General features: G+C 35.6%; 1 protein-coding gene across 1 annotated transcript; it reads right to left on the reverse strand.

Annotated features, from left to right (window-relative positions):
• Window positions 1-642: 642 nt before the first annotated feature.
• On the reverse strand, window positions 643-25,426 carry wdfy1 (WD repeat and FYVE domain containing 1). The gene is made up of 12 exons (XM_020918557.2): window positions 25,194-25,426; window positions 23,448-23,515; window positions 22,598-22,671; window positions 21,789-21,843; window positions 17,044-17,194; window positions 16,339-16,451; window positions 13,729-13,855; window positions 10,993-11,098; window positions 9,877-9,978; window positions 8,729-8,859; window positions 7,947-8,055; window positions 643-7,209 (listed from the first exon to the last, which is right to left on the reverse strand). The coding sequence occupies exons 1-12, from the start codon at window positions 25,328-25,330 to the stop codon at window positions 7,150-7,152; spliced, it is 1,233 nt and encodes a 410-aa protein (XP_020774216.1). The 5' UTR covers window positions 25,331-25,426; the 3' UTR covers window positions 643-7,149.
• Window positions 25,427-26,688: the final 1,262 nt, after the last annotated feature.

The following is a 26,688-nucleotide window of genomic DNA, read 5'->3' on the forward strand; positions in this document are numbered from 1 at the left end:
ACTTGTACTTTTACTTTATATTTATTTTTGTTTCAATTTTGAATATACAAGAGTATCTGCTTCTCCTTTTAAATTAACTCTGCTTTTGTATTGGGCCTTTTGTTGTGACTTTATTTTGCTGTCAAACTGATGGGAAATCTGTTTTGACCAAAGTCACTCAAACGCCTCAAATTTTAAGTCTTGTATTGCTCTGAATACTAAAGCTTTTGCTGTGTAATGTTCAAATAATGTGGTTTTTTTTAAGTTGCATTAGATAACTTTATCTCAGAAAGGTGATTGTGTTCAGGGTCCCTCAACATATGAAATAAAACAATATATTACAATTCAATGTGCAGGCGTTTTTCAACTTTGTACTGACCAGAGTTTGCCTGAATATAAGCCTTAATAAAAACATATTAAGAATAAATTGTTCAGTGTTTCTTTTATACAATGACACAAAGTATTCACATTTAAATCAAAATTGACCTTTTACAGCTTTTAAGCTTGTTATAATTGTTCCCCTTCTCATTTAAGCTCTCAAAGTGGTATTGGGAGTGATCAATAGCTATCAGAGAGGCTTTAGACCTGGTTTAGTCCTGGTTTAGACCTGGTTTAGTAAAGTTTTTGTGGGTGTACTCTGTTTGCAGTAATCAGTAAATAACATAGTTTAAAATCATTTATTTTTGTACAATAGGAAGTGTGAAAGTTGGGCACATATTTAGCTTACATTCATGAAAAACTTAGGCCAAAACATACACTGTTTTGTTGTTTAATGGTTTACACAAAGTAGAAGAAAGAAAGATACAAATATTTATAATGGGAAAACTTACATTAAGAAATAAAGAAGAAATAAAACATTTGGTAATTTTATGCACCAAAATATGATCCATTAGACCTGTTTTTGAGAGTTATATAAAACGTTTTCCACATTGTTTTGTTTTCCAAGTTAAATATAGTATGATAGTATCAGGATCTGTGATCATTCTTAAAGGCACTATATACCTTTTCTGGTGGGAGTTTGTCACCTCCTTGTCTCCATGAAAATGCTCTTGCTTTGGCTGGAAAGTTCCACAGCACGGCACTAAACTTGATCTTACATGTATTAAACATTTTTCTTGTGTTTTACACTTCCAGAATACCATGAAAAACATACGTTCTCACTGAGAGCAGTGACGTCTCTCCACAGCTCTGACCTGTAATTTAGCGCAGTGGTGTCACATGTTTGTCTCCATGATGATTAAACATTTTTTGGCATTAAACATCAATACCTAGTTACACTTCGAAAAATACACATTCTTGCAATAAGTGACCTCCTCTCTCCACAGATCTGACCTGTAATTTTGCCTGAATGGTGTCACCTCCTTGCTTCTATGGAGATAAGTAGGTTTAATGTCATACTACTAACATTTCAGACAAAGCAATGCATCTCTATGGAGACAAGCTGGAGTAAGACCCTCCTCCAGAAAAGTTACATAGTGCATCTTTAAGTCTTTGCATGGTGTAAATAGTGCTGTTAATATAAATTGTTTCCAAAATGATCAGTAAATGAATAATGATGTAAAATAACATCTGCAGTGTCCTGTATCTCTTTGGGGCCATCTTTAGTCTTTATCACTTTGTACATCTGTCACAGTAGCTTAGTGAGATGTAATGTTCTGTAGACAGAGGAGACAATAACCCTGTAACCCAATTAGGCCATAGACATGAACTAAACTGTTTGCCTGGGATCTAGAACACACACTTCTCCAATACCGAGTCTGGTCACTGCTGATTCTCCCAGAGTTCTGACGGGCGTGACTGACAGGTGAATTAGTCAGGCACACGCATGGTCTGTCTGTATCAAAACAAATATGGCTGCTTAGGTTGAAAAAAAGAGCACAGGGAACTGAAAAACACAGAATGCAGAATGAATGAGAGAAGCACTAAACTTGATTTTGTCCAAAAAGAGCTCCGTTGTTTCACATGCGTCACTAAAATCTGACAAACAAATCTGATTAGACGATCATGTTTGGTTCTGGCTTGAGACACAACAAAGGGAGTAGTGACCACACTGATATGCATCTGTATAAAAAAAAATACATATGTGCGATAATTATTCTGGATTTGCCAGGCAAATAAATGTATTATTGTTATTTCAACTTTTGGGGGTGCTACTGCAAAACTTCACAGTTAGGCTGAACAATTTGGGAAAAATATGTAACTGCAATTTTTCTGACAAATACTGCGATTAGAATTGAGAATAGATTTAAAGCTAAATAAATTCTCAAACAGTAAGCAGCATTATGGCCATGTGAAAAACAGAATTTCCTTAACAAAAACAGCTTTATTCAAATGTAGTGAGATTAAGATTTCATTTTTGGAGCCTTAATTACAACAAAAAGCATTTACTACATATAAATTTACACTACATGGTCACAAACTGGAATTAAACTGCAAAAAAGGCAGAGCATTAGTTAATGATCATTACAAAGAAGCTACATTGAATATGACCATTAATTCAAGTTTGAGCAAAGGAACTTAGACACATTACTTAAGCCAAAGCAAAAAAGACTGAACATACATGTGCAAGTCAGTGCAATGGTACAGATTTCAAACTTCAATATGCAGTGGATGAAAATATAGTAGCAAATATGCAGTACTGTGCAAAAAAGAACAATTTCTAAACTAGATTTAAAGGGACAGTTTGGTATTTTGGATATTGGGCCTCATTTCCTAGTTAGCCAGAGTGTTGGAGATATGGTGAGACACTTTTTAAAAATATTCCATCCAGTCCTTGTGTTTGCAGAGATGACTGGTGCTAGGCTAGTGCATGTCAGTAGCTATAGTTAGATGCCACTTACCGACTCCACAAAGCACCCGAAGCAAATCTGTTATTACGCCAGACTGTTGATGTGAATGACTGTCCCTTTAAGATTTAATTGTAAAGTAAAGTTTAAGTGGGACACCTAAACTCCAACTACAAGTCCATTTCAAATAGAGCTGCTAAACTGGGCAGTATCTGGGGGGCTAAAAGAGAAGGGGTTGGGTCTGAGGTTATAAAAACAGTGTGACTGGTCAAACAGGTAGGCGTTTGTAATCAGAAACAGCTAACTATAATCAGGGCAGTTCTGCATGATGTCACATAGTACTTGAAATTGAAAAAAAAAAAGTGTATTTAGTGTTTCGTTCCATTTTAAAGTAGGCTACTGCACCAATGGACTGTAAAATTACAAAGGAGAATGTAGAAATAGTCTTGTAAAGTATACACATATACCATTGTTTCTTTATGTTTGCAGTCTTTTCTTACACAGTACTTTTCATTGTGTAATTTAGCATATCTTAAAACCAGCATTCAAATATTGAGCAGCTATACTATTAGTGGATGGCATGACCCGGGTGACATTTTGAGATTTTTTTTTTGTTTTAAATTGTTAATCGCTATGGCTACTGTTCATATATATATTTTTTTTTTTTATCGTTCACAAAGCCATGGATACATTTAGAATTGTATGGAAGAGAAAGAACTGGGAAGACAGAAAGAAAGATATGATTTTTGCACAGTACTGTACATAAATAAAAATAATTTAACAAGTTATCAAATGCCAAGGCCTTCTGAACATTTCAACAGTCAAAAATCTGAAAACATTTTACAAGCCAATTTTACCAGACAAAACAAGTACCGTATCAGAAGGACATAACTCACTTCATAACAACTAAAATAATCACAAAACGTCGCCAAATCTAGACAAAATGAGGAAAACTGGGTAAATTATGGAAAAGAGAAAAAAACATACTTAGTTGTTATTACATTTAAAGGAGACATATTGTGCAAAATCAACTTTTAACCATGTTAAAGTTGTTCCCCTTTTCATTGACCCTCAAAGTTATATTTGATTTGATTCGATTTTTAAGTGATTCATGAATGTTTGAGTAATATTTATCTCATGTACTCAAGATGTCATTGGACTTATTTCTTTTATTAAGTCATTTAAATCAGAATTTTGATCTAAAATATAACATAATGATTCATGGGTGCCATAGATTATAACTATATAGCAGAGAAAAGCATAATATGTCTTCTTTAAGGCATCATTAGTTGTTTAGTCCGACATTGGACCTGGTTTAGTTCTGGATTAGTCCTTGGTTAGTGCTATAGTAGTCCTGGGTTAGACCAAGTTAGTCTCCATTTTATAACATATATAGACTTAAATGTATTCTTCTCAATCTGATTGTCTAGCATTTGTACTGAACCTTCTATTACTTTACTATTACTACAACTACTACTATGATCCTTATTTAGCAAACAAGGGGTTAATATTTTAAAGCAGAGTTGAATGCAAAACTCCTGAGTGGTTTAAGGCCTACTAGTGAAAAATATATTTAAAATAGTGAAGGGTATTTAAGATAACTACTGCTAACAATGATATAAGGGTAGTAAAAATGAATTGACTGGGCTTTAGTAATGCTATAGTGTTTTACATACAAGCACACATCAAAGTATTCAAGCATTTTTGTCAGTTGTTCAATTTAAAGGGCCCATATTACACTATTTTCAGATCTGTGTGATGTTGTTTCCTCACCAAAATCACACCTGGAGTCTCTCTCTCAAACAGAAAAGACTCTATTCCAACTTGTGATGTCATGGGTAATAACGAAGTGCTCCACTGTGTTTCCATACACCTCCACTAAAATCGTTTGGATGATGATTTCAGATCTGAAGTTGCCAATCATTACTGAACGTTACCAAAGTTACTGAAGGTAAAAGATACTTTAAGTTGCAGCTGTAAGTTTGATGCCATACCGTGGAACATTGCAATAACATCTTTAAGAAGACAAGCTTGTGGCGGAATCCCTACCAGAAAAGTTACATAGTGTACCTTTAAAGTTGAACAACCAAAATACAACAAAAAAATCATACTACCAGTCAAAAGTTTGGACTCACCCTCATTCAATGTGTTTTTCTTGATTTTTACTACTTAAATATATGAAGCGCGATATATGGAATTCTGTAAAAGTTATTTCATGTTTTGTTTTTATTACACACTTCCATATAACTTACTTGTATATACCATGCTCGTCTTCTGTATGTATTGATACTTTGCAGCTGATATCATCAACATTCCCTGGGGTTGTGACGCTAACTGTAGGCTCTGCTGTGTCTGAGCCTTTATCAGACTTTAATCTGATCTTTAATTTAACACAAACTGTCCAGAAAGAACTGACTTGGTTGAAACTACAGCAGGTGAGCTGATTTGTACTTTTAAGCAAAACCCTCCCAAATAGGGGTCAGCCTTATGTTCCCTCAGCCCAGTGTTCCATTATTTCTAAGGTTTTTTCTCAAATTAAACACTAAATCAAGTCATTTTATACTGCATTTAAAGGGATGATTCAGAGTCATTTCAACCTAGGATCCTTTGCACCATGACCTCTACATTACATCTGTAGTCAACTGCTGCTGGAGAATGGATCCGGTGTAATTGACGACCAAATTCGGAGAAATGGGGATAAATTCTGATGCAAATTGATGATAAAGGAAATGTGGGAACATAGGGCCTACTTTTGGAAAGAAAAAAAAAGGTGTTCCGGGCATGTCCCACCGGGAGGAGGCCCCGGGGAAGACCCAGGACACGCTGGAGGGACTATGTCTCTCAGTTAGCCTGGGAAAGCCTCAGGGTTCCCCCGGAGAAGCTGGAGGACGTGTCTGGGGTGAAGGAAGTCTGGGAGTCCCTGCTTAGGCTGCTGCCCCCGCGACCTGGCCCCGGATAAGTGGACGAAAATGGATGGATGGAAATAAAAAATAGAAATGAGGGAACATAAGCCTGAGAGAACATAGGGTTGAAGAAAGATAGGCTCCCCTCATATAACATCACAGTCACAAGTTTAGCTAATTTTAGTCAACAGCTTTTCCGTTAATCACACTCATCATTTTTGTTCTACTAAACAGGAGCATGAATGTTCCTGAAAATGTGTTGTTTAATTTTGTTTTTCTTGAGTTTTCAGACAGTCTTAAACTCTTTGAAAGCGTAACTCCTAAACATTCCATCTACAGAGATACATGTAGAACCCCCCAGCATATTATCATTGCAAAGTATCTATCTACATTGTAGAAAGTAGTAAAAAAAAAAAGTAAAAATCACTGAATGAGATGGTGTGTCCAAACCTTTGATGGTAGTGTAAATGTATTGAAATGTGCCTGTATTAGGGAAGCGTTCAGGTAACAATTGAGATTACAGTGCAAGGATATTTAAAACAGTCCAAAAGAAGCTTAATAAGAAATATAGACATTATGTAAACACTAATATCAACAGTGTCGCTCCCAAATAGGAGAGACGAGTACATACATGATACATACATGCACACACACGCATCATTGTGCTTAGAGTCAGTTCAGAGCCAAAGTCATTGTATAAGACTGAATACAGAGGCAAAGGTTGTGTTCACGTATTACAATCTGAAATGTCAAAGAATCAGGTGGAGGGCAGGAGCTAGTTCACGACGGCTGGTTAGACACCATTTTTGAAGGAGTATCCAAAGTGAAAATGCATTAATATTATATTGGACAATTTTTCATTACATTTTTGAGACTGCATTTTTCTTAAAGAAACTGCTAACACATAACATACTTCATCACCATGACACCTTTTTGTTACCTTATGCTATATTTCCCCCAAACAACATATTAACATGTTTAATAAGGTTGACTTTTGTATTTCACTGAGTCTCCCCTCTCTTTGCTCCCCATGTTAAGTCACTCCCCCTTTAGAGCACTATCACAACACAATCAGCGTCCATCCTACTAATGAAACTACTGCACGTTGCATCAGGTTTGTCAAGTTGCTGTATACAGTACTGTATCATGGTTTTGTAAATTTACGGAGAATCCCCCTACTACATAATGCACCTTTAATATTATCTTAAGTACACAATATTTTTAGAAACTTTTAGCATTTCTGAATTTTCTATTTGGAGATTTTTTTTTTTTTTTTTTTTAAATATGTGTCACCCGTAGAGTAATACTAGCCTCTGCCCTCTGTGATGTTTTGACACTGGAACGTGAATGCTTGCTGCCTATTGGTCAGATTGAGACCAGGCGTGTGATGGGGAGGGGGGCTGTACAAAGGGAAGGGGGTTGGGGGGGGGTGTCCATGAGATTGGAGAGAGAGGGCAGGACCTGTGTCAAGGCTTGACCAATCAACGTGGAGAAAAGCCAGTTGCTAAGCTGCAGCCAACGACCTGCGTCATGTCCCAGATCTGTAGAGACAAAGGTAGGTAATGTTTGTATTCACATTATACACAACATCTATATTTGGTTTGTATTAATTTATGCATTTACATTAAGGTAAAGTAAAAATTATGCATGTTCCCATGTATCAAATATTTTTGTATCAGAAAGATGGTACTCTTTTTATAATATGTAGAAAAAGGTTTCATCTGGATACTGTTTTTATCTACTGTTCATGAACATTTTTGGCTACTTTAGTGCAAACTATTTATAGCTTTTTGTAGCTTTGTGGCCTCCAGTGGCCACTGCAATTCAAGTGCTTGGTGACATCACCAAGCACTTAATCAGAAAGACCTGTCTGCTAGTGTTTAAGTTTAGTCCCTCTTTGAGTTAAATAAGTCCTGCCCCAAAGAGATGAGTTAGGGTAGAATGAAATTACCCTGCCCTTGTTCACTATGCTAACCTCATTATAGGCATTGTGACATGGCTGACTCTTCTTCAGTTAAGTACCTGATTAGCATCTGATTGGCCTGATGTCTCACTAGTTCACTGTGTGGGGATGCTGATAACAGCAGGTAAATTATATCTAAATCCACTATTTATGATCAAAGAGGGATTCTCTTTCTTCACAAAAATAGCTCCCTTTACAGCAATTTCAAACCCTTCTCCATGCTTAAAATCTGCACTTCAGTCTTCAGAAAAACAAAGAAGCAGATATAAGTTGTCTTCATAATATCTAAACCTAACTGCAAAGCACAGTGGTTACCTTGACGATGCGGTCACTCCCACAGGTGACCATGAGCCCTCGGGTGGGGTCCAGGTCCATGTGAGCGATGTTGTGTTTGCCCTCGTGAAACGTAGCCAGAGGAGAACGACTGAAACAGAGAGGGGAGGGAGAGGGGAAAGAAGGAGAGGGGGACAGAGTATAGAGAGGAGAAGAGGCTAGTACCATTTCTATCCCATTAAACATCTTCATAAGTCCCTGTGATAGTTAAATATGTTTTTTTGTGGTATTTGAAGCATCTGTGCTGCTGTGTCTGTGTGGAAAACCAACCTTGCAATGTGGTAGACATGTCGAGAAGGGAGTTTTACTGGGAAACCCTAAATCTTTTTAAAATATTTGGCAACTTTATATGTTTTATACTGCCTTGCTTTAATAAAAAGTGCATTCTTACAAGGGGGCTGCAGGGCTCTGTCACTGAAATTTACAAAGTTCTACTCTAAATACTTATTTCTGTCTGTAAAAACCTTCAACATATTGTATCGCATATAAGTGAAAAAAATGGTTCATTTTAAAAAATGGTGCATTACATTTTAAAGATTTAAAAGATTTAAAATGTAACTTAAAGATTTACATTTTAAGTCTTTAATTTTCAAGTGAAAAACATATGTTAAGAGAGCAAACTGACCCAAAACCTAAAATTGCCTGTAGTGTCATATAATATTTACAGTTATAATATATTCTCCATATTGGGTGGATTAATTTTTTTAAACCATATAGGAATGAGAATGTAAACATGAAAATAAAAGTCCAATCTATGCACTCACTCTTCTTCTTTAATGGAGTCGAAGCAGGCATCGCAGACTCTCACAGGAAACTCAAAGCCCATGATCGGAAATGTCGACCGCTTGGAACTACATTTCCCACAAACCGCTTTACCACACTTCCTGCAATGGTGCTAAAGCAGGAAGTAAAAAACAAAAACATCATTAGCGGCTTTAAAGTCACGCAATTACAGAATATCATGATTAAAAGATGTGCTATATCATTTTTCAGTTAGAGGGTCTGCCACTTGTCTCCATGGAGATGTTATTGCGTGACAAATGATAATTTGCCGTGACATCACACTGGGGATATTCTACCTGTCACTGCCAAAAAAGTTTTAGGATAGTCTGAAAACTCAAGAAAAAACACAAAATGATTTACACAACACATTTTCAGGAGCCTGTGATTAATACGAGCATGTGTCCTGTTTAGGTGTTTGATTTTCAACAAAAAAGATGAGCGACTAAGTGAAAGATGACTGGCTAATGCTAGCTAGCTATCTTGTGACTGTAATTGTATGTGTGAGGGCCTTTTTTAACAGCGCACATCAAATCACCTGGTGTAGTCCCAGCAAAATCAGTTCTTTGTGTTTAGATTGTGTTAAAACAAAGCTCAGATTAAAGACCAACTTGAGTAACAGAGCTTCAGACAGAGCAGTGCCTACAGTTAACTTCACACTCCCATGGAATGTTGATGAAAATCAAAGTATCAAATGTCTATCTTGTATTTATTTATTATAGGTGTTATTCATTGGGTATTTATTGCTCAACAATTAAGCATACATTCTTACTGTAAGCGACGGTGCCTCTCTACAGATCTGACCTGTAACTTGGCCTGGTGACCACCTCATGAAAAAAGATCAAATTACTGCCATACTATGAAACATTCCAGGCAAAATAGGGAGCGCATCATCCATCAGAAATTATACATAGCACATCTTTATGTCAGTTTTATCTATTTTAATGTGACTGTGACCCTTGTGAATCAATTGCATTACATACAAATGTATTAAACACTCTCAACATACGCAAAATATAATCCATAAGTCATTAATAACTACTGTAATAACTAGTACAATATTTTTGTTGCACATTTGTACAATAAGTTTTAATGTAATGTTCATAATACATTAGCGGTGGTTTCCTTGTACCTGTCTGAGCCCCAGTGTCTTGGTGTCCCACATCTGTTTAATGTTCCAGAAAAACGGCTGCTCACATTTCTGACATGAGTCGCTCTCCAACCACTGAGGAGCCTGCAATAACACAAGTACAGAGGGTTTGACAAATGTTTCTCAGATTTCAGGCCTTTTAACAAGTTGTTGAAATGGAAGTTTGCGTCACATGAACAGGTGCAGAGCAAACTCAGAGGAAATCAGGCACAGGTTTGGCGCACACAGAGACAGAAGTGACTACACTATTCCCTGTGTAGTTTTCTATGCTGCATATTTTAATACAATAAAGCTACTAATCACTGAGAAACAAAGAAATTAAGTTAAAGGTACAGTATGTAACTTTCTGGAGGTGGCATGACACCAAGGAAATAGAAAGTTTAAATTATACTTTTAAACATTCTCCATGGAGATAGATAACTTTTATGCCATACTGTGGGAGATTATTGTCAAAGGAACAACATTTTTATGGAAACAAACAGGAGTCAGGTTTAAGGACATGCTAACCCAATTACAGTAAGGACACATGTTATATATTTCTTCCATTTTTTATTCAGTTGTATAAACACAACTGGGGGAAAAAAAGTTATTTTTTGTCTTTTTCTGGATGCAAACTGTGAATGATACATAAGTACACAAACTGGGGCTTAAAACAAGTATCTGTACCAAATATTGTCTAAATTTGATGGAGTTATCTGCGAAAACCTGCGATATCACCAATCAGTCTTTTCACAGCCTCAATTCTCCCCCATACTCTAATCTGCTGCAGTTCGCCATCTACTGGCAGCAGAGGTAGCACGCAGCAGTAATGAACAAGGTTTAATGGTAGAAATGCTTAAAGTGAGTCTGGCAATGATTTAAGTACTTAGAAACTGGACAGGACTTCTATCTTTGACATCACAATCCTGGGAAATGTTAGATAGAGTGTTTGGTAAGGCTCTTTTTATTAGTGTGAACCAAGCCAAATGCAGATTTGGGTATTTTAAAATGAGGAAACAATATTCTAACGTGGTTAAAAGCTCTAACAAGTCAATTTTGTGTAATATGTGTTCTTTAATAGTTAACAAGTCCTGGATTGTGTGTATACTGGTGTGTTACCTCTTGTCTCTGCACATCCATGTTCCACACTGCAATGCCTCCATCCGCTGAGCAGGACACCAGCTGTCTCGTGAGCTGTAGGTACCTCAGGGCCTGGACCTTCTCACTGGAGCAACAAGGAGCCGATTAAAGGGTTAGCCTTATATCTTATTATATGAGTTAGTTATTATTTTAAATGAGCAGAAAGGTTTGTCCATAAATGTTCACTATGTAACGTTATAATAACTACACTTTTCATTAGCCTTAAAGATTAATTATTCTTCTCCCCTTAATGCAGTTTTTATTATTAAGTTCTTTCAGACAGTGCAGTCAACACAGCCAAAGTCCTTTGTAACACTGCAACGCTGAATTGTCTTATCAGATTATCTTGTCTTAATCTGAATTGTCTATAATAATGTGTAGAAAAGTTTTTTTAAAAGTTCTAGGAATTGGCAAACTGCACTGAAAGTGTTTTCTGGTTACTGTTTTTGAGTGAGATTCTCATTTTTATATCAAACAGGATAACATTAAAGCCCTGGCAGTGGCAATACATTTCAGTTCTGTATTTGGTTTGATTAGATTTTTTCAGTTGAGATTTACACTGAATAGTTTATTTTTCTGATGCTGATCACATGCACTTTACTTTTGAATTCACTTCATTAAGTCAAATTCTAGGAATTGACAAACTGCACTGCAACTGGTTCTTTTTTTGAGTAAAATTCTCCACAGGAAGAAGTATAAACATGGAATTTACAGAGTAGTGCCCTGCTGCTGTATAGAGAAATGCTGTTTGCACAACAACTGTATGGAACTTTTGTTTACATTTCCAATAAAAGTGTGCATATGATTAATCATGATTAATCACAGGAACTCATGCGATTAATGCGATTCTTTTTTTTTTTTTTGCCCAGCCCTAAAATAAATGTAAGGGAGAGCTGTTTAAAGTCACACCATGGAAAATTTCAGGCAGAGCCAAGGCATATCCGTAGAAACAAGCAGCCTGATGGACGGACCCCAACCAAAAAGTTACACATAGTGCACCTTTAAAAAACCATTAATAAAGTCTTATTTCATTATAAACAAATTATTTAATAAGAATGATTCAGATTTAGTGACCACTTAATTAAATAACCAAACCCTTAATTAAAACTTGATGATGTCATAATTTCAGGTGGAGGGCAGGGGCCTATATAACACACTTTAATTCATTATTCAAACTCGCGACCCTCTAATGCTACCAAACTTGCCATATTAATCTTTAAAGCTGTTGTGAAAAAAAAAAATCTTCTCTTGTTCACTTTTGCTGATAAAGAAGGCATTGAACTTTGTTCCAGTTTTTGTTTTCTGTGGATAGGCCCAGTAATTACAGAGATATGAACCATAAACCAGGTCAACAAATCTGAATCTGTGTTGAAATACAGGGAAGAGGAGATAAAAGAGGAGCAGTGATTTGAGTCATCTGCTCCTGACATTGTAGAGACCTGAGTTTGACAACAGAGAGGGGATGAGAAGCTGGACTGCAACTAGTGGTGGGAGACATATATAAAAAAAAAAGGTAATATTGAAATTGTTGTTTGCACAGTTCTGATAAAGAGCTGATAAAAGTAAAAATATAACTGACTTGCAGTGTAGTTTTTCAAATAAGGGTGCAATGTGATATTTCTGTAGTTTTTGGGTTACTTTTTGTATTCATTACATTGGGGTAATACTTGAACCTCAACCGTGATATTTACAGACACACTTTAGCACCTTTTGGATGGACTGCTGAAATTTTTCTTGAACAACCCCCTAGTTATAACTTTGAATATGAGCATTTGAGAAGAGTAACAAAACAAATTTAGTAAGAAACATTGAACAAACAAGTGTTATTAACTTCCAAGCAATGATTGAAATGTTACGGCTTATATGTATAGAATTCAACATATCATAATTTCAGATGGAGATGGGGGCCCTATAATTTTTATTATTGGGTAATGCACTTTTATTGAAATAAACAAGCAGAAAATGTTATGAATTATATAACAACTTGGACTTGAATAATGAGGACTATGATGTCATTCACATGTGTAGGCTGAGCATGGAGCACCTGTCCCTCATTTGGTTGTCTTTTTAGGCCCCTGTCCCTTATTCCACTTATTTAAAGAATGTCTCACTTTTTCAAAATGTGAAATTTGCACTGAAAACATTTTTTTTCTTTTGCAAATAAGGTTTTCAGGGTTTCAATATATTGACACCTTTGCTATTCAAATCTCTCTCTGTGTTAAGATTGATAAAAACTGAAAAACATATGGGGTTATTGCAGTTATTTTAGTCTCTCCATGTCCTACCACATTTAAAGGTGCACTGTGTACATTTTCTGGTGGGGAGTCCCTCACCTGCTTCTCTCCATGGAGATATTGCTTGAAATGTTCCACAGTATGGCATTACACTTATTTATCCCTACAAAGAAAGCAGGTGATAACACAGGGCAAAATTACTTGTCAGATCTGTGGAGAGGCGAGCCCACTCACAATAAGAATGCATGTTTTTTGGGCAATAAAAACCCATATTATTGAGTAAATGCAAAATGAGTATGTTTAATGCCATACTGGGACAATCCAGACAAAACAATAACATCTCCCTGGAAACAAGCAGGTGGCAACCCTTCACCAGAAAATTTACACAGTGCATATTTAACAAATTGTCCCTCTTTTGTACAATTCGAGGGGGTCACCGTACACATGAACTCAACATTCTTGCTTTTTGATTGGCCCTTACTGGTGTCCTTGCAACAGTAGTGTTCGTCCTTTCCGTCCCCCGATGTCCCACATGATGACACTGTGATCTGACGCTCCCGAAAACAACAGCCTCTGAACAGGGTCCCACCACAGAGCTGCTATACTGCCTGCACATGGACAAAGAGAGGCATTACAAACAAATATAGAATAGATTATAATAGTGTTGTCACAATACTAAAATTCCGATACAAAGGCACAGACTTAATACTAGGTACCCAAATGGATAAAATAGATCACTTTAAAAGGTCCTTTTTTTAGACAATATTGTACTGTAATTTTCAACACAAAATATGACAAAAATGACAGATTTTACACAAATCAACCTACTTTATGTCGGATTTTTGCATTGAAACTTTTCTCAAATTTTGAGACGCTTAACCAAAAGTACCACCACAACAAACGCGTTTTTAGTAGCATTTAGAGGCAAAAGTGGGCAGAGCAGAGTAAAGTCAAAAATTTTGCTTCTAAAATTGTCAGGGTTATTATATTTTAGTTCTTTACAATGAAATTGTGACCTAAATAATCACATTTATCACTTAGTACAATAATCTTAATATCTAGGGTGACCAGATTTTCAAAACTCAAAACTGAGATAAAACGGTTGGTATAAATAAAATTGTGAAAAGAGCACATAACATTGTCCATTCTCAAATTATTTGGGATTTCTGTCAGTGCATTTTTTCTGCCTTATGGTCATTTTCAAGAACCATTTTCTGTATTTTAGTTAAACCAAGGACAATATGTTCCTTTCTCGACTGTTTCCAGGGATCAAATTGGTCAAAAATAGGTACATTTGGCACATTCCTCGCATAAAACTGAGACAAATCAATGGTTTTAGAATTATTCAATTCTGCTGGAACAGAGAACACAGAGCTCAAAACTGGGACTGTCCCAGTCACCTTATTAATATCCCTAATGTGATGTGATAGCAGAAACATTCTTGTGTAAAATAGTATTTATAGAGAGAATAAATGTGAAAATAAATGTGAGAATAAGTGTGTTAATGTTTGACTTATAATTTAACTTAATATTTACTTTGTCAGCTCCAAATCAAGCAATACATGAGGTTGTGACACCGTGCCACACTGCTACCACCTAGTGTCGACCAGAATAATTGCAGTCCGACGTCAGGGATTTATTTATCAAGCTCAGTTCAAGGACTTAAAAGTACCTTTAGCAATTGCCCCAAATTTTTTCAAGGAATCATTTTAAAGACCCAGGATTACAGTTTACAACCAACTCAATAACTCCTTCATAAAAAAATAAAAATAAAAAAATAAAAAGTATACAGCGTGCTTACTCAATCCACAGAATATTTCACAATGGCACTTACAATGGATTGAATTAATTTGATGATCTGTTAGAAATTTTCTGCACTGTAAAAACACAAACATAACATATGACTTCTCCTTTAAACTGCACACAGAGATGTTTAGCCGCTGGTGCTGATAGCTGCTATGGCAACGCACATCTGAAATACAGAGATAAAACTTGTTTTGTTTAGTTTTTTATGTGTGTGAAAAATGTCCCACACTGTCTCACACTGCATTCATGTGACATGAGGAGAGAAGTGAGAATGCCTCAGACAGTGCTCATTTTTCCTGAAGCCAGTAAACCAAATAAAGCTTTATCCTTTCCACACAAATTCTGTTGGTTGTGATTGACAAGTGGATTAACAAATATGTCAAATGCATTGTTATTTTTTGCCAAAACACACCATAAACAATAGAGTATAAATAACACAGAGAACTGAAGAATACTGCAGAGATGTAAAGCTAGGCCTGTCACAATAATTACCATATCGGCTTATCGTTCAATAAATAAAAGATGGATCAGTATACTGTATTTTGGGGATCAGATTTAGGGTGTGTACAGTTTATTGGCAATAGTAGGGAGATTTTTATTATTTTTGTAGTTATACGAAACTATTTGAGCAGCAAAGAATTGAAAAAAGTAACTTTGATGGCTAATTATTGCTTCATTCTTCTCTTTATTCATTGCAGCTCAGGTTGTTTAATGTATATATAAACTTATATATGTATATATAAACTTTTTTTGTTTATTGGTATTATCCTGCTTTAAGGTCATTGTGTCAGAGGTATAAACTACTTTTAATATGGGGTTATAATGGCTTAGGAGACACTTTCAGTTCTTCTTTACTTACTACTTTAGAAACAAACACTCTCATGCATTACAGTACTTCCTACAGTACTTACTAGTGTTGTCACAATACTAAAATTTCACTTCTAAGGAATGAACTCAAAACTCAATACTGATTCCAATGCCACAATGAAAATTAAAACACTCTTTCTTTAGACAATAGAATGTGATTTTCAACATTAAATCATAGTACTTTCTTTTATATTACTGTGTAGTCTTATATCTGTAATACCTCAGTCATCCAGGTAGGGTACTACAGTGGTCCATGTGCATATACAAGACTATGTGGTCTGATACAGCTCAAGTTAATTCAAAAGCTATTCAGGAAAGGTTCATTTCTGTCCTGTGAAATGAGTATCTAATTTCGATTCTAGTTTTAGTATCGACTAGTATCTGATTTTCAATTCTTTTTTACAACCTCACTTCTTACCTTCATGTCCCTTTAGCGTGGTGACAGTGGAGTAGGTCTGCTTCTCCAGTTTGAGCAGAGTGATCTGTCCAGAGCAATCTCCCACAAAAGCATGCTGTGTGTCATGATCATATCTGAGGAAGAGGAGTTAGGGGGAACAATGCTACTGTGTGTGACAGAAATGGGGATTTCACGACATGTCATTTCATTTAGAGACGATCCAGAGACTGGCTAATTACTGGGTTTCAGACACCATAACATTCATTTGGCTAATAATATTTGAAGAGCAGATATTATGCAAAATCGATTTTTCTCTATCTTATCTATGCATTTTGAGTAATTTAGATGAATCTCTCCCAAGCCCTATTCGATGTTCAGCCCACAAGCCAACGTCACCCATGCTCCCACTTCTCAATTCCTCATAAATACACAAAGCATGATACAAAACTGTACACAACAACTTGACAAACCTGATGCAATGTGCAGTAGAAGGGAGGGGCACAGAAAGCAACAGGAGGGAAGACTTAGCGTGTCAAAAACAAAAATTAAATGTGTAAAACAGTAATATTATCAGTTATAATATAATGCCAAAGTAATATGGCAATAAGTTGTTTTCGGCAAATATAGTATTTTCAAAACCATAAAATTTAACACGGTGATCTAAATATGTAATGTGTTAGCAGTTAGTACCCCACAGATGTGTATTACCCCCTATTTAAAGGATACTGTAGACAGGAGGCCCATGCGGTGAAGTAGTGTCTGCCCAGCATGCTGCCGCTCTGGGTGCACATCCAGCTCACACTCTTGTCGTGCCCAGTGCTAACCACCCACTCACTCTCCAGAGAAAACACCATGTCTGAGACCCGGCTCTGGTGCGCTGCAAAACACAACAAAAGTTTTATCAACGGGAATCACAGCGCACATACATATATATACATATATATACAGGCCTGTCATGATAAATACTATATATTAGCTTCTCTATTAGATTCAGATTCAGAAAACTTTATTGATCCCATAAGCCAATTCATTAGCAGCATCACAGAGCAGTTTTCACTTCTCACACACCCTAACACAAACAAACAGCAGTCCACCAGTGGAACTCAAAATAAAGTACAAATTACAGTGTAAAACTTTCATAAAACTGTGCCCTTAGAATTTAACAACTTAATAGCACAGGGCACAAAAGAATTAGAGAACCGGTTGGTCTTTCATATCGGAGCATAAAACTGATGCCCTGAAGGCATCAGGATAAAATCAGGAGCCAAAGGTCGTAGTTTGAAATATAATTTTTGGGAGCCAATATTTATCATGGGAACTTTCTCTTTGAGCTATAGAAGATTGAATAAATAACATCTATGGCTCGTTATATATAGCTCAAATTCATTTCAATATTATTGTTCAACGTCCATTTGCCTGGGATCAATACTTCAGTACTTTGCAAAGATGTGAGATTGGATACCGGTGAATCTCTCAAGATCAGATGGACGTGATTGACAGGTGGATTATCAGGTATGTGCATAGTTGGTCCATATCAAAACAAATACAGTGACTAACAAGGAAAAAAGAAAGGAAATGAAATATCACGAGGGACTAAAAAGCTTTGCAAATGTCTGCAGAAACAATGAGTGAAGCACTAAAGTGTTAATCTGCTGTGAGGGAAATGTAATTTTCTTTGTAAATGATGCATGACAAATGATGCATCACTGAAATAAACAAATCTGACTGGACAATCATGTTTGAGTCTTGCTAGAAGAACAGTGAGAAGACTGATATCCTTCTATATAAAAAAAAAAATACAGAGAGAGATTAGTTTGGATTTATCAGGAAGCTCATTTATATTGTCTTCACAAATACAGTCATTTGAAATTCTGACAATGTGACAGGCTTCTACATACATTACCGGTCAAAAGTTTTAAAACACCCCACTTTTTCCAGTTTTTTACTTTTTCCCATTTACTGTTGACCAAAATGTATTATAAACGTTTGATTCATGAAAGTAGAAACCTTTGACAGATATAAAAGCTGAACACACTCTTCTTTTGGCATTCTTTTTTACAATAGAAATGAAAAGAAAGTTCTTCCAGAGTCTGTTCAAGTTCCCATAAATGTGTGGCACTTGTAGGTTGCTTCACTCTTCTTGTCCAGTTCATCCCAAAACAGTTCGATGGGGTTTAAGTCTGGAGACTGTGCTGGACACTCCATGTTTTAAAGTTCACCATCTTTTTTCCTAAGGTAGTTTTGGCAGAGCTTGGACTTTGTTTTGTATCTTTTATCTTTTTATCTATCTTATCTTTGTACCATTTCAAGCTCTTCATTGGACTTGCACGCCTTGAATTGCAATAAATAACTGGAAAAATTAGGGTGTTCTAAAACTTTTGACCGGTAGTGTAAACATATAAAGTCAGTAGTAATAGACTAAAAACTTTGCTGTCTGAAAAATTATACATGTAATTACTAACTATGTGCAAAAGGTTTTATGTGTGCTACAAATTATTTCTAGTATTAAATTACATAGTTTTTAATGCAAATTCTATGCAAGTTTATTTTTTGATCATCAAAATCACCAGAACATTTTGAAGAAGAGGCTAGAGGGAAGTTTTGGGGTCACTATAATGCAACTAGCATGCTAATAATGCACTTCCTGGCTTGGGCACCATAAATAACTTTAAAAATAGATGCAGACAGCACACAGTGGCCTCATTTTGATTTTAAGAGTTGTTTTTACAACATGTATATACAGAGACAAAACTAACTTTACTTAATTATGAGAAAAAAATGCATACCAGCCCTTTAAATGTAACATAACAGGAGTCACACAGCTACTGTCCCACTGCTGTATGTTTCACATGAATAAAGGGATGCACTATCCTGTGAATGTAGGTTAAGACTGATCCTACACAAGGAATAAAAGATCTATTGTTTAAACTGGAAGTGAAGGCGTCTTCCTCTGAACATGTTTGTTCTGTATAGTGCATGTGAGAGGTTTTCATGTTGTTCTAGTTATGACTTCATTTTGTGGGATAGTACCTGTGGTCAGTTTTACATCAGGTAGGTGTCAATTTGAGCAAAAAGTGAAAAGAAAAGCACAAAAATATAGAAAGTAGTTGTAGTAATTCTAAAACACAATCTAAATACATATGTCACCAACTGTTATCAATTACATCCAAAATGCAGAGACATTTGAGGCAAAAGAGAGGCATTTTTCTGACCGTTTACGCACTGATTTCACAAAATAAAGGTGCTGTAATTTAATTTTTATTTGTCTAATCATAACTATTGTGTAATTTAAACACTTTTTGCTAATATTATGGTAACATTAGTCTTTCCCCAGTACAGAGCCATGCAAACAAGGGTTTTTGAGAGCTAAGAAGAAAAAGTTATATAAATTTAAATATAAACTACCTCCTTTTGCTCTGGTCATTTATTATTTTAATTGTGGACAGGGACATTTAGAAATTCCACATTTTACTTGGACATGAAGAAACAAATGTGGTAACGTGTTACAAAGGGTAAAACTTTTGAGAGCCACTGGCCTAAAGCAATAGTCACACAAGTCCAAAAACACTGCTGTAATATTGATACTATATACACACACTGTATATGAAACACATTCCTAAAGGGTCCATAATACATGATCTTCTGATCTATGCCGTTTCCTCACCACAAACATAGTTGTGTTTTTCATTCACACATTTAACACACAAACTCTGCAAATTCAGGCTGAATTCTTCTCCCAAACAGAAAACCCTCTGTTTTACATTGTGATGTCATGTGGTAATACATGAAGTGCTCCACTGTGTTTTTAAACTCTATTCACCTTCACAAGAATATTTTGCATGATTTCAGCCCTGGAATTGCCAATCTCTACTAAACTAAAGATAAAAGGTAGCTGGTAATTTGAAAACTTCCACTACATGACATTACAAGGAGGAACAGAGTATTTTGAGCTTTGGAAATGTAGATAAGACTAATAAAAGATTACTCAAACATTTGTGAATGAAACAAATCACAACTCCAGGTATGTTTTCGAGGAGGTAACAACAGTCCAACATGGCTTAAGGCTCCCAAGAGTCAGTTTTGCAAAATACAGGATCTTTAAATGGTAACACTTTAGATTGTAGGTCAAGAAAATCCACAAGGGACTTGCAACTACTAAAAAAACAATAGTGCTCATTGTGCTATGAAAGCTCAAAAATTCAGTAGCAACATTTTGTGACTATTGTAATTTATTTTCTAACAAAAACAAGGCATTTCACTAACTGTGACAATATCCTGACTATATACTGTTGGCTCTCTTCACTAGGACTGCCAAATATATTACAATCAAATCAAAATCACATTTTGAGTTGCCTGCAATAAGTTAGATACAAACAACAAAAGGTCCTGTCTTTTTATAGAAGAATCTTGTTGTAGCTGTAGTTTAGACCTGCACAAACATGTTCTGAAATGCATGGGATTCTTGTATAGTTTATCAGTTCAGTCTCCTCTCAAATGTTAATGCACCTGAGCTCGTTTACAATGTGCAGTCAAAACAGATTCACAAATTTTCAACATTATTTCACTAATCACAAGAAAAATAACAATTACATTTATCTGACCAAAATTACACAGCCCTGTTCTACACACTACCCAATGGCCTTTTTATATAGAGGAACTGGAGGATCTAGATTGTCAAAATGCTCTGTTCCAATTTGTGATAGCCCATTCCTGACTTGTGAGCGGCCACAATACGCAGCCATAGATCCTCAGAGAGCTCCTTTGTTTTAGCCATGACTGTTCACAAACCAGATGCAAAGACCTGCTGTTTGTCACCTGTTTAGTTGCTTAAAACAGCTCTTTCCAATGAATCAGAGTAATTAGGAAGTTTTAGAACAGCTTGTGCTATTTGGAATGGTATAGAACTTTGGATTTTTCCATAGACTCTGACAGTTTACAAAGGGTATGAATAATTCTGGACATGCCACTTTTCGTTCAAATGTAAACAAAAGCTGAGAAATTATTTTTTTTCCCCACAATGATGCCTCTTGTACATTGTCTTATTATCTTCTGCGAGAAGCCTGTGTCATTTCCAATCAAGAAAAAACTTGCTGGTTGAATAAAAGTAACTTTAAATCAAAATTTGTCAGGGGTATTAATAATTTTGGGCTTGACTGTACCTTTTACTATTAGTTTAGTAGATACCGGCAATTCCAGGTCAGAAATGATCCAAATGATCTAGTGAAGATATATGGAGTTTAAAAACACAGTGAAGCACTTCCTGTATTACCACATAACATCACAAGATGGAAGGTTTTCTGTTTGAAAGAACTTAGAGAAGAACTCAACCTAAATATGCATGGTTTGTGTATTTAATTTATGAAACAAAACACCAATTCAGGTATGTTTTTAATGAGGAAACAACATAATAACAGATCAGAAAATAGAGTAATATGCGTCCTTTATGTGAAAGAAGAAAGAATAGATGTTACCTGGGTAAGTCTTGACATGGTTCATCTTGTTAAAATCTTCAGATATGAGAAACTCCTAAAGTAAAACAGAAAAGAAGAATTATTTTTAGAATAAATTTAAAATAGAAACACTCCTCTGGACAGGAATGCATCTGATACAGGTGCACCATATAACATTTCTGGTGTTCAATAGTGATCACAGATCGCAAGTTAACTTTTCATTTTTCTAAACAAATAAATAAATGTACACAAATTTTACTTCCTAGTTAGAAATCATGTCATTACACTGGGGAATTCCATAACTGTTACCTAGCAACCATGCTGTACAGTAAACCAAAATTCATGTAATGTGCACAAAAACTATTATTTAACAAATTAAAATATAAGAAAATATAATTAGTAAAGTATCAGAAAATGTAGTTTTTTGTGTGTAAATTCTGTCAAACTTTTGGATAAAACTCTCGTAGTGTGATGTCATCAATATAAAATCTCTAAAAGAGACTTCTTGTAAATTTCAACATATTTTTCAACTTATCTTCACAAATTCCTTCTTGATCTGTGTAAAACAACTATTTTTATTTACAAAAGGTATTATCCCAAGTCAAAATTATAGAATAATAAAAATATCTCATACACGCTTTAATCTAAAAGCATTATATTAAAAAATAAAAGCATCAAATTTTGATTAAAATTTTAAACTGTATTTCAGATTTAGTTTTTTACATTACATTACCTCATTAGCCTATCAAAGTACAGGCCAAAATATATTATCGGATTTTTATTTTAAGATTTTCCCATAAAATGTATTCGTTTGTAGTAAGCAGCCTCACCACAACAGCTCCGTTGTCTTGGCCGATGAAGATGCGTCTGCTGTCATGGTGATACGACATACACGAGCAGGGAGCTGAAAGAACAACAGTCACTTAGACTTGGACAGACTTTATTGATTGACAAGGGAAATTACTTAGACTTAGTAGCTTACAGATCACATTATATTATAATTGCAAATACAAAATACAAATGGTCATAATAAATTCTAAATAAGTAGCAAAAATAGCAAGAGACTGGTGTCAAATTAGGCATAATTATACAAATGTAAATGTATAAGTTAAAATAAAATAGAATATAAATAAGAAATTGAAAAGGGTTATGTATTACATGAGGGTAAGTTGTTGTACAGTTGTATGGAGTATGGTATCAATGTAGTCCTGCTGTATCTCTCACTGTTTGAGCGGAGCTGTAGGAGCCTGTTGGAGAAAAAGCTCCTCTTTCCCTCTATAGTCTGGTGCGGTGGCTGAGCAGGAGTGTTTTTATGGTCACAAATCAAATGAACTGACCTTTGACCTCATTATATTAAATAGTCTTTTATTGTTTATTGATGTTCCTCTTAAGTACTTAGGACTTCTCTGTGTTATTGTTAAGTGCTCTATAAATATACTGTGACTGATTGATTCACCTCAGATAGATGACGTCTCAATACTTCTAAAGGTCCTATGTTACGCAAAATTGACTGTTGTGAGCTTTAAGCCATGTTATAAAGTTGTCACCTCCTCAAAAAACATGCCCAGAGTTGTGTTTTGTTTCATTCCTACGTGTTTGTGTAATCTCTTATTATTAGTCTGTTTATATCTCCAAAGTTCAAAATGCTCTGTTCCACCTTGTCATGAAGGTTTTACTCACATGAGACTGTGTGATAAATGCTGGGCCAGTATTGTCCACTGTCTCGCTTCAGCCACACTCGGATTGTTCTAGAAGTGAAACAAAACAGGTCAGAATCATGTGAAACTAATGGGGCGAGATATATATTTATTACTAGGATTGTTCATTTCTCTAAGAGATTTATGCCTTATATCTTATCTGGAAATGATCAATTACATAATTTCAGACAATAAGAAAACCACCCAAAATGAGCATAAGAACTGAAACTATAGTAAACAGCGCCTTGGGTGAAGCACACTTCTGCTACATTACACTAGTTACAAACTAGATGTTATTATGTTATGCAGACTTAGAGAAACAAGTCAAATGTCTATAATAGTGTTGTCATGATACATTTAAAACTTGATTTTGATACTAAAGAATCGACTGAATACTCAATACCAAATCCAAAACCACGATAACTATTAAAAAAACACTCCTTTTTAAACAATAGAATGTAATTATCAACATTAAATCATAGTGCTTTCTTTTATATTCCCATGTGGTCTTCTATCTGTGTAATCCCTGAGTGGACCAGGTAGATTCCATAGTGGTCCGTGGGTGTATACTAGTCTATGTGGTTTAATACTTGTTCTGATACAGCTCAAGATCATTCAAAAGCTATTCAGGAAAGGTTCATTTCTGTCCTGCACATGTGACTTTTTAGTTTTTTAATTATCGATGCCTACTCAAATGGGTATCTAGTTTGAATACTATTGATATTGATACTTTTACAACCCTGGTCTAGAGAAATAATTCATTTAAAAGCTACAAAAAAGCAAACAACCTGTCAGTGTAGTCAATATAATACAGTGTATCTGCAATCTACATTATATTAGTTTGACAGTATTCATAGTTTTCAAAATGATAAAAACTTAGGACAACTGCCATATCAATAAACAATTTTAAGTATTATATATAGGCCTGTTATATGTTTTGAATGATGGAAAGTCCTCACAATGCACAACAGTGAGCTGAAACCTACGAACAGAAGTAATCATTTGAAACAATTCTGATTTCAATTATGAGTCAAATAATCATTTCATAATGAGCAGCCCTAGTTTAATCACTCCTTGTTTCAGTGACAAAGCCACAGCACGTGATGCTTAGGTCACAACAAAAGCCCTCTATCAGTCAGGGTATCAAATGAATAGGCCATTTAAACACATTAACAATAGAAATGCAATAACCAACTAGCATCAGATTATTCATTAGCCAATTCAAAGATCATAAAATCAAAACATTAGGATGCGGAATTGTCAGGAGAAGTTCGTTTAGATTGAAAGTTTACATATAGCTCACGGCAGTAACGATGCTGATAGCTAATTATTATACAGTAAACAAACCGTTGTACCAATAGTGTTCTACTGCTGCTGATGTTAACTCTTGCAATTTTATCCCGAGATGGTTTAGTTTGGTTTGTTAAAGTAATAATGCAAGAATATGTGTTAAATAATGTTAGGATTTGATCTGGACATTCATAACTGTGCACAACTTAGCACAACTATCAGAGGCTCAAACTATATTGGTCCATACGGATAGGGCTCTCCATTTCAGTCGCATCAATTTCGTAAAGCAAGATAATAACGTCGTTTACGTCGTGTTTTCACCTATTATTTTGCCATCTTTGCATCTCAAATAGATGCGGTGATCAGTAAATAGACGGATCCCGCTGTGGCTACTTCTTGTGTGATGCTACTACCATTAGCCAGCTCCACCGCGGCTCACCTGTCTTCGCTGACCGTAATAACACCGTCTTCTTTCGGTATGAGGACCGCAGCGTTGACCGCGTCTGTGTGGCCCTCGATCTTGTTCAGCAGCACGGGTCTGGCGGTCTGGGGCCTTGAATGGATCTCCGCAGCCATGGTTCAAAGCGAGCACCAATATTTTCCTTTGGTTTTCCCTTCCTTCCTCGGTCCCCAGCGCTGGAGGAGGATCAGCTGACATGACCAATGCGGGTAATGAAAACTAGAGTAGCACTTGCATTGGTAACCTAGAGTAACAGACGTCCAGTTACAGCGGCCATGTTGTGACTGTAAATACAACTGACGATGGCCTTTTTTATTAGTGATTAAATACGAGCAAAAATCCACGTATTAATGATCATGTTCAACCAGTCATGTTGTAACTAATTTTAACTAATGTATACATTATCCCTTAAATTACACATAGTCTTTATAAATATTTGTCCATTTTCGGAAAATAGAATAATTTGACTCGTTTTACAGTTGCAAGATGGCCGCCCCAACTGCCACGGCAATAGCATTCCTAGTTCCTCTAGTTTCTCTTGTTTCGCTTGCTTTTTAACCCCATTGGACAGTACAACTGGGAGTACCGTACACGATCGTAATACAACTAAAATCACTGCGCTCTACAAATATAAAGCCACTACATACGAACATGGGTGGGAGTGGCTGTCAAAATTTGTACTCATGTATTAAAGCAGGTTTAAAATGAATAGTACGTTTGCAATTAAATAGGCTCCTTTCAAACAAAAGTAGGCCTAATAGCAAAAACCTGGCCCTGTTTATTTCTGTAACGTGTAATTAAATAATAATAATAATAATAATAATAATAATAATTTTGGATGTCTATGAATTGTCAGTTTGTTGCCCACCAGAGGGCAGCAGCACGTATGCGTTTGTATTTTGTACAGTAAAAACAAAGAACAACTTGTAAACACACAAGTTGGTGTATGTGTATGTGTGTGTATGTGTGTGTTTTAATACATGGGTTTAAGCTTCCTTTTATACTAACATAATCAACATAATCAGAATTCAAATTATATTTGAAAACATATTTTGTTTTATACTGTTAACTGGGATGGCAGCGTATGAACCTATGAAACCCAAATGGTCATCATTAGCAGTTATGCTGTTCCCTAAAATACTGATGAAACTGTAATCTATAAAACACATGTTTATGTGTATGGTCGTGAATGTACTTCGATATTCAGTTCTGTGGTCCCTCCCCCGACTATTCTGTAAAATGCAAACACGTGAAATAAAGAAGAAGATTTTTTTTATAATGTGTCAATATACAGATACATCTAAATAATTTGAATATCATGAAAAATGTCTATATTTTTTGTCACTCATTTCAAAAAGTTAAACACATAGACTCATGACACATAGTCTGAAGCTGTCACACCTTAATCTGCTAATTAGCCTTTAAATGGTCTCTCAGTCTGGGTCAGGGGGCTACACAATCATAGGAATGGCTG

Source organism: Boleophthalmus pectinirostris, unplaced genomic scaffold (assembly GCF_026225935.1).
Source record: "Boleophthalmus pectinirostris isolate CB_2022bp ecotype Guang Dong unplaced genomic scaffold, ASM2622593v1 HiC_scaffold_9, whole genome shotgun sequence".
Lineage (NCBI taxonomy): Eukaryota > Metazoa > Chordata > Actinopteri > Gobiiformes > Gobiidae > Boleophthalmus > Boleophthalmus pectinirostris.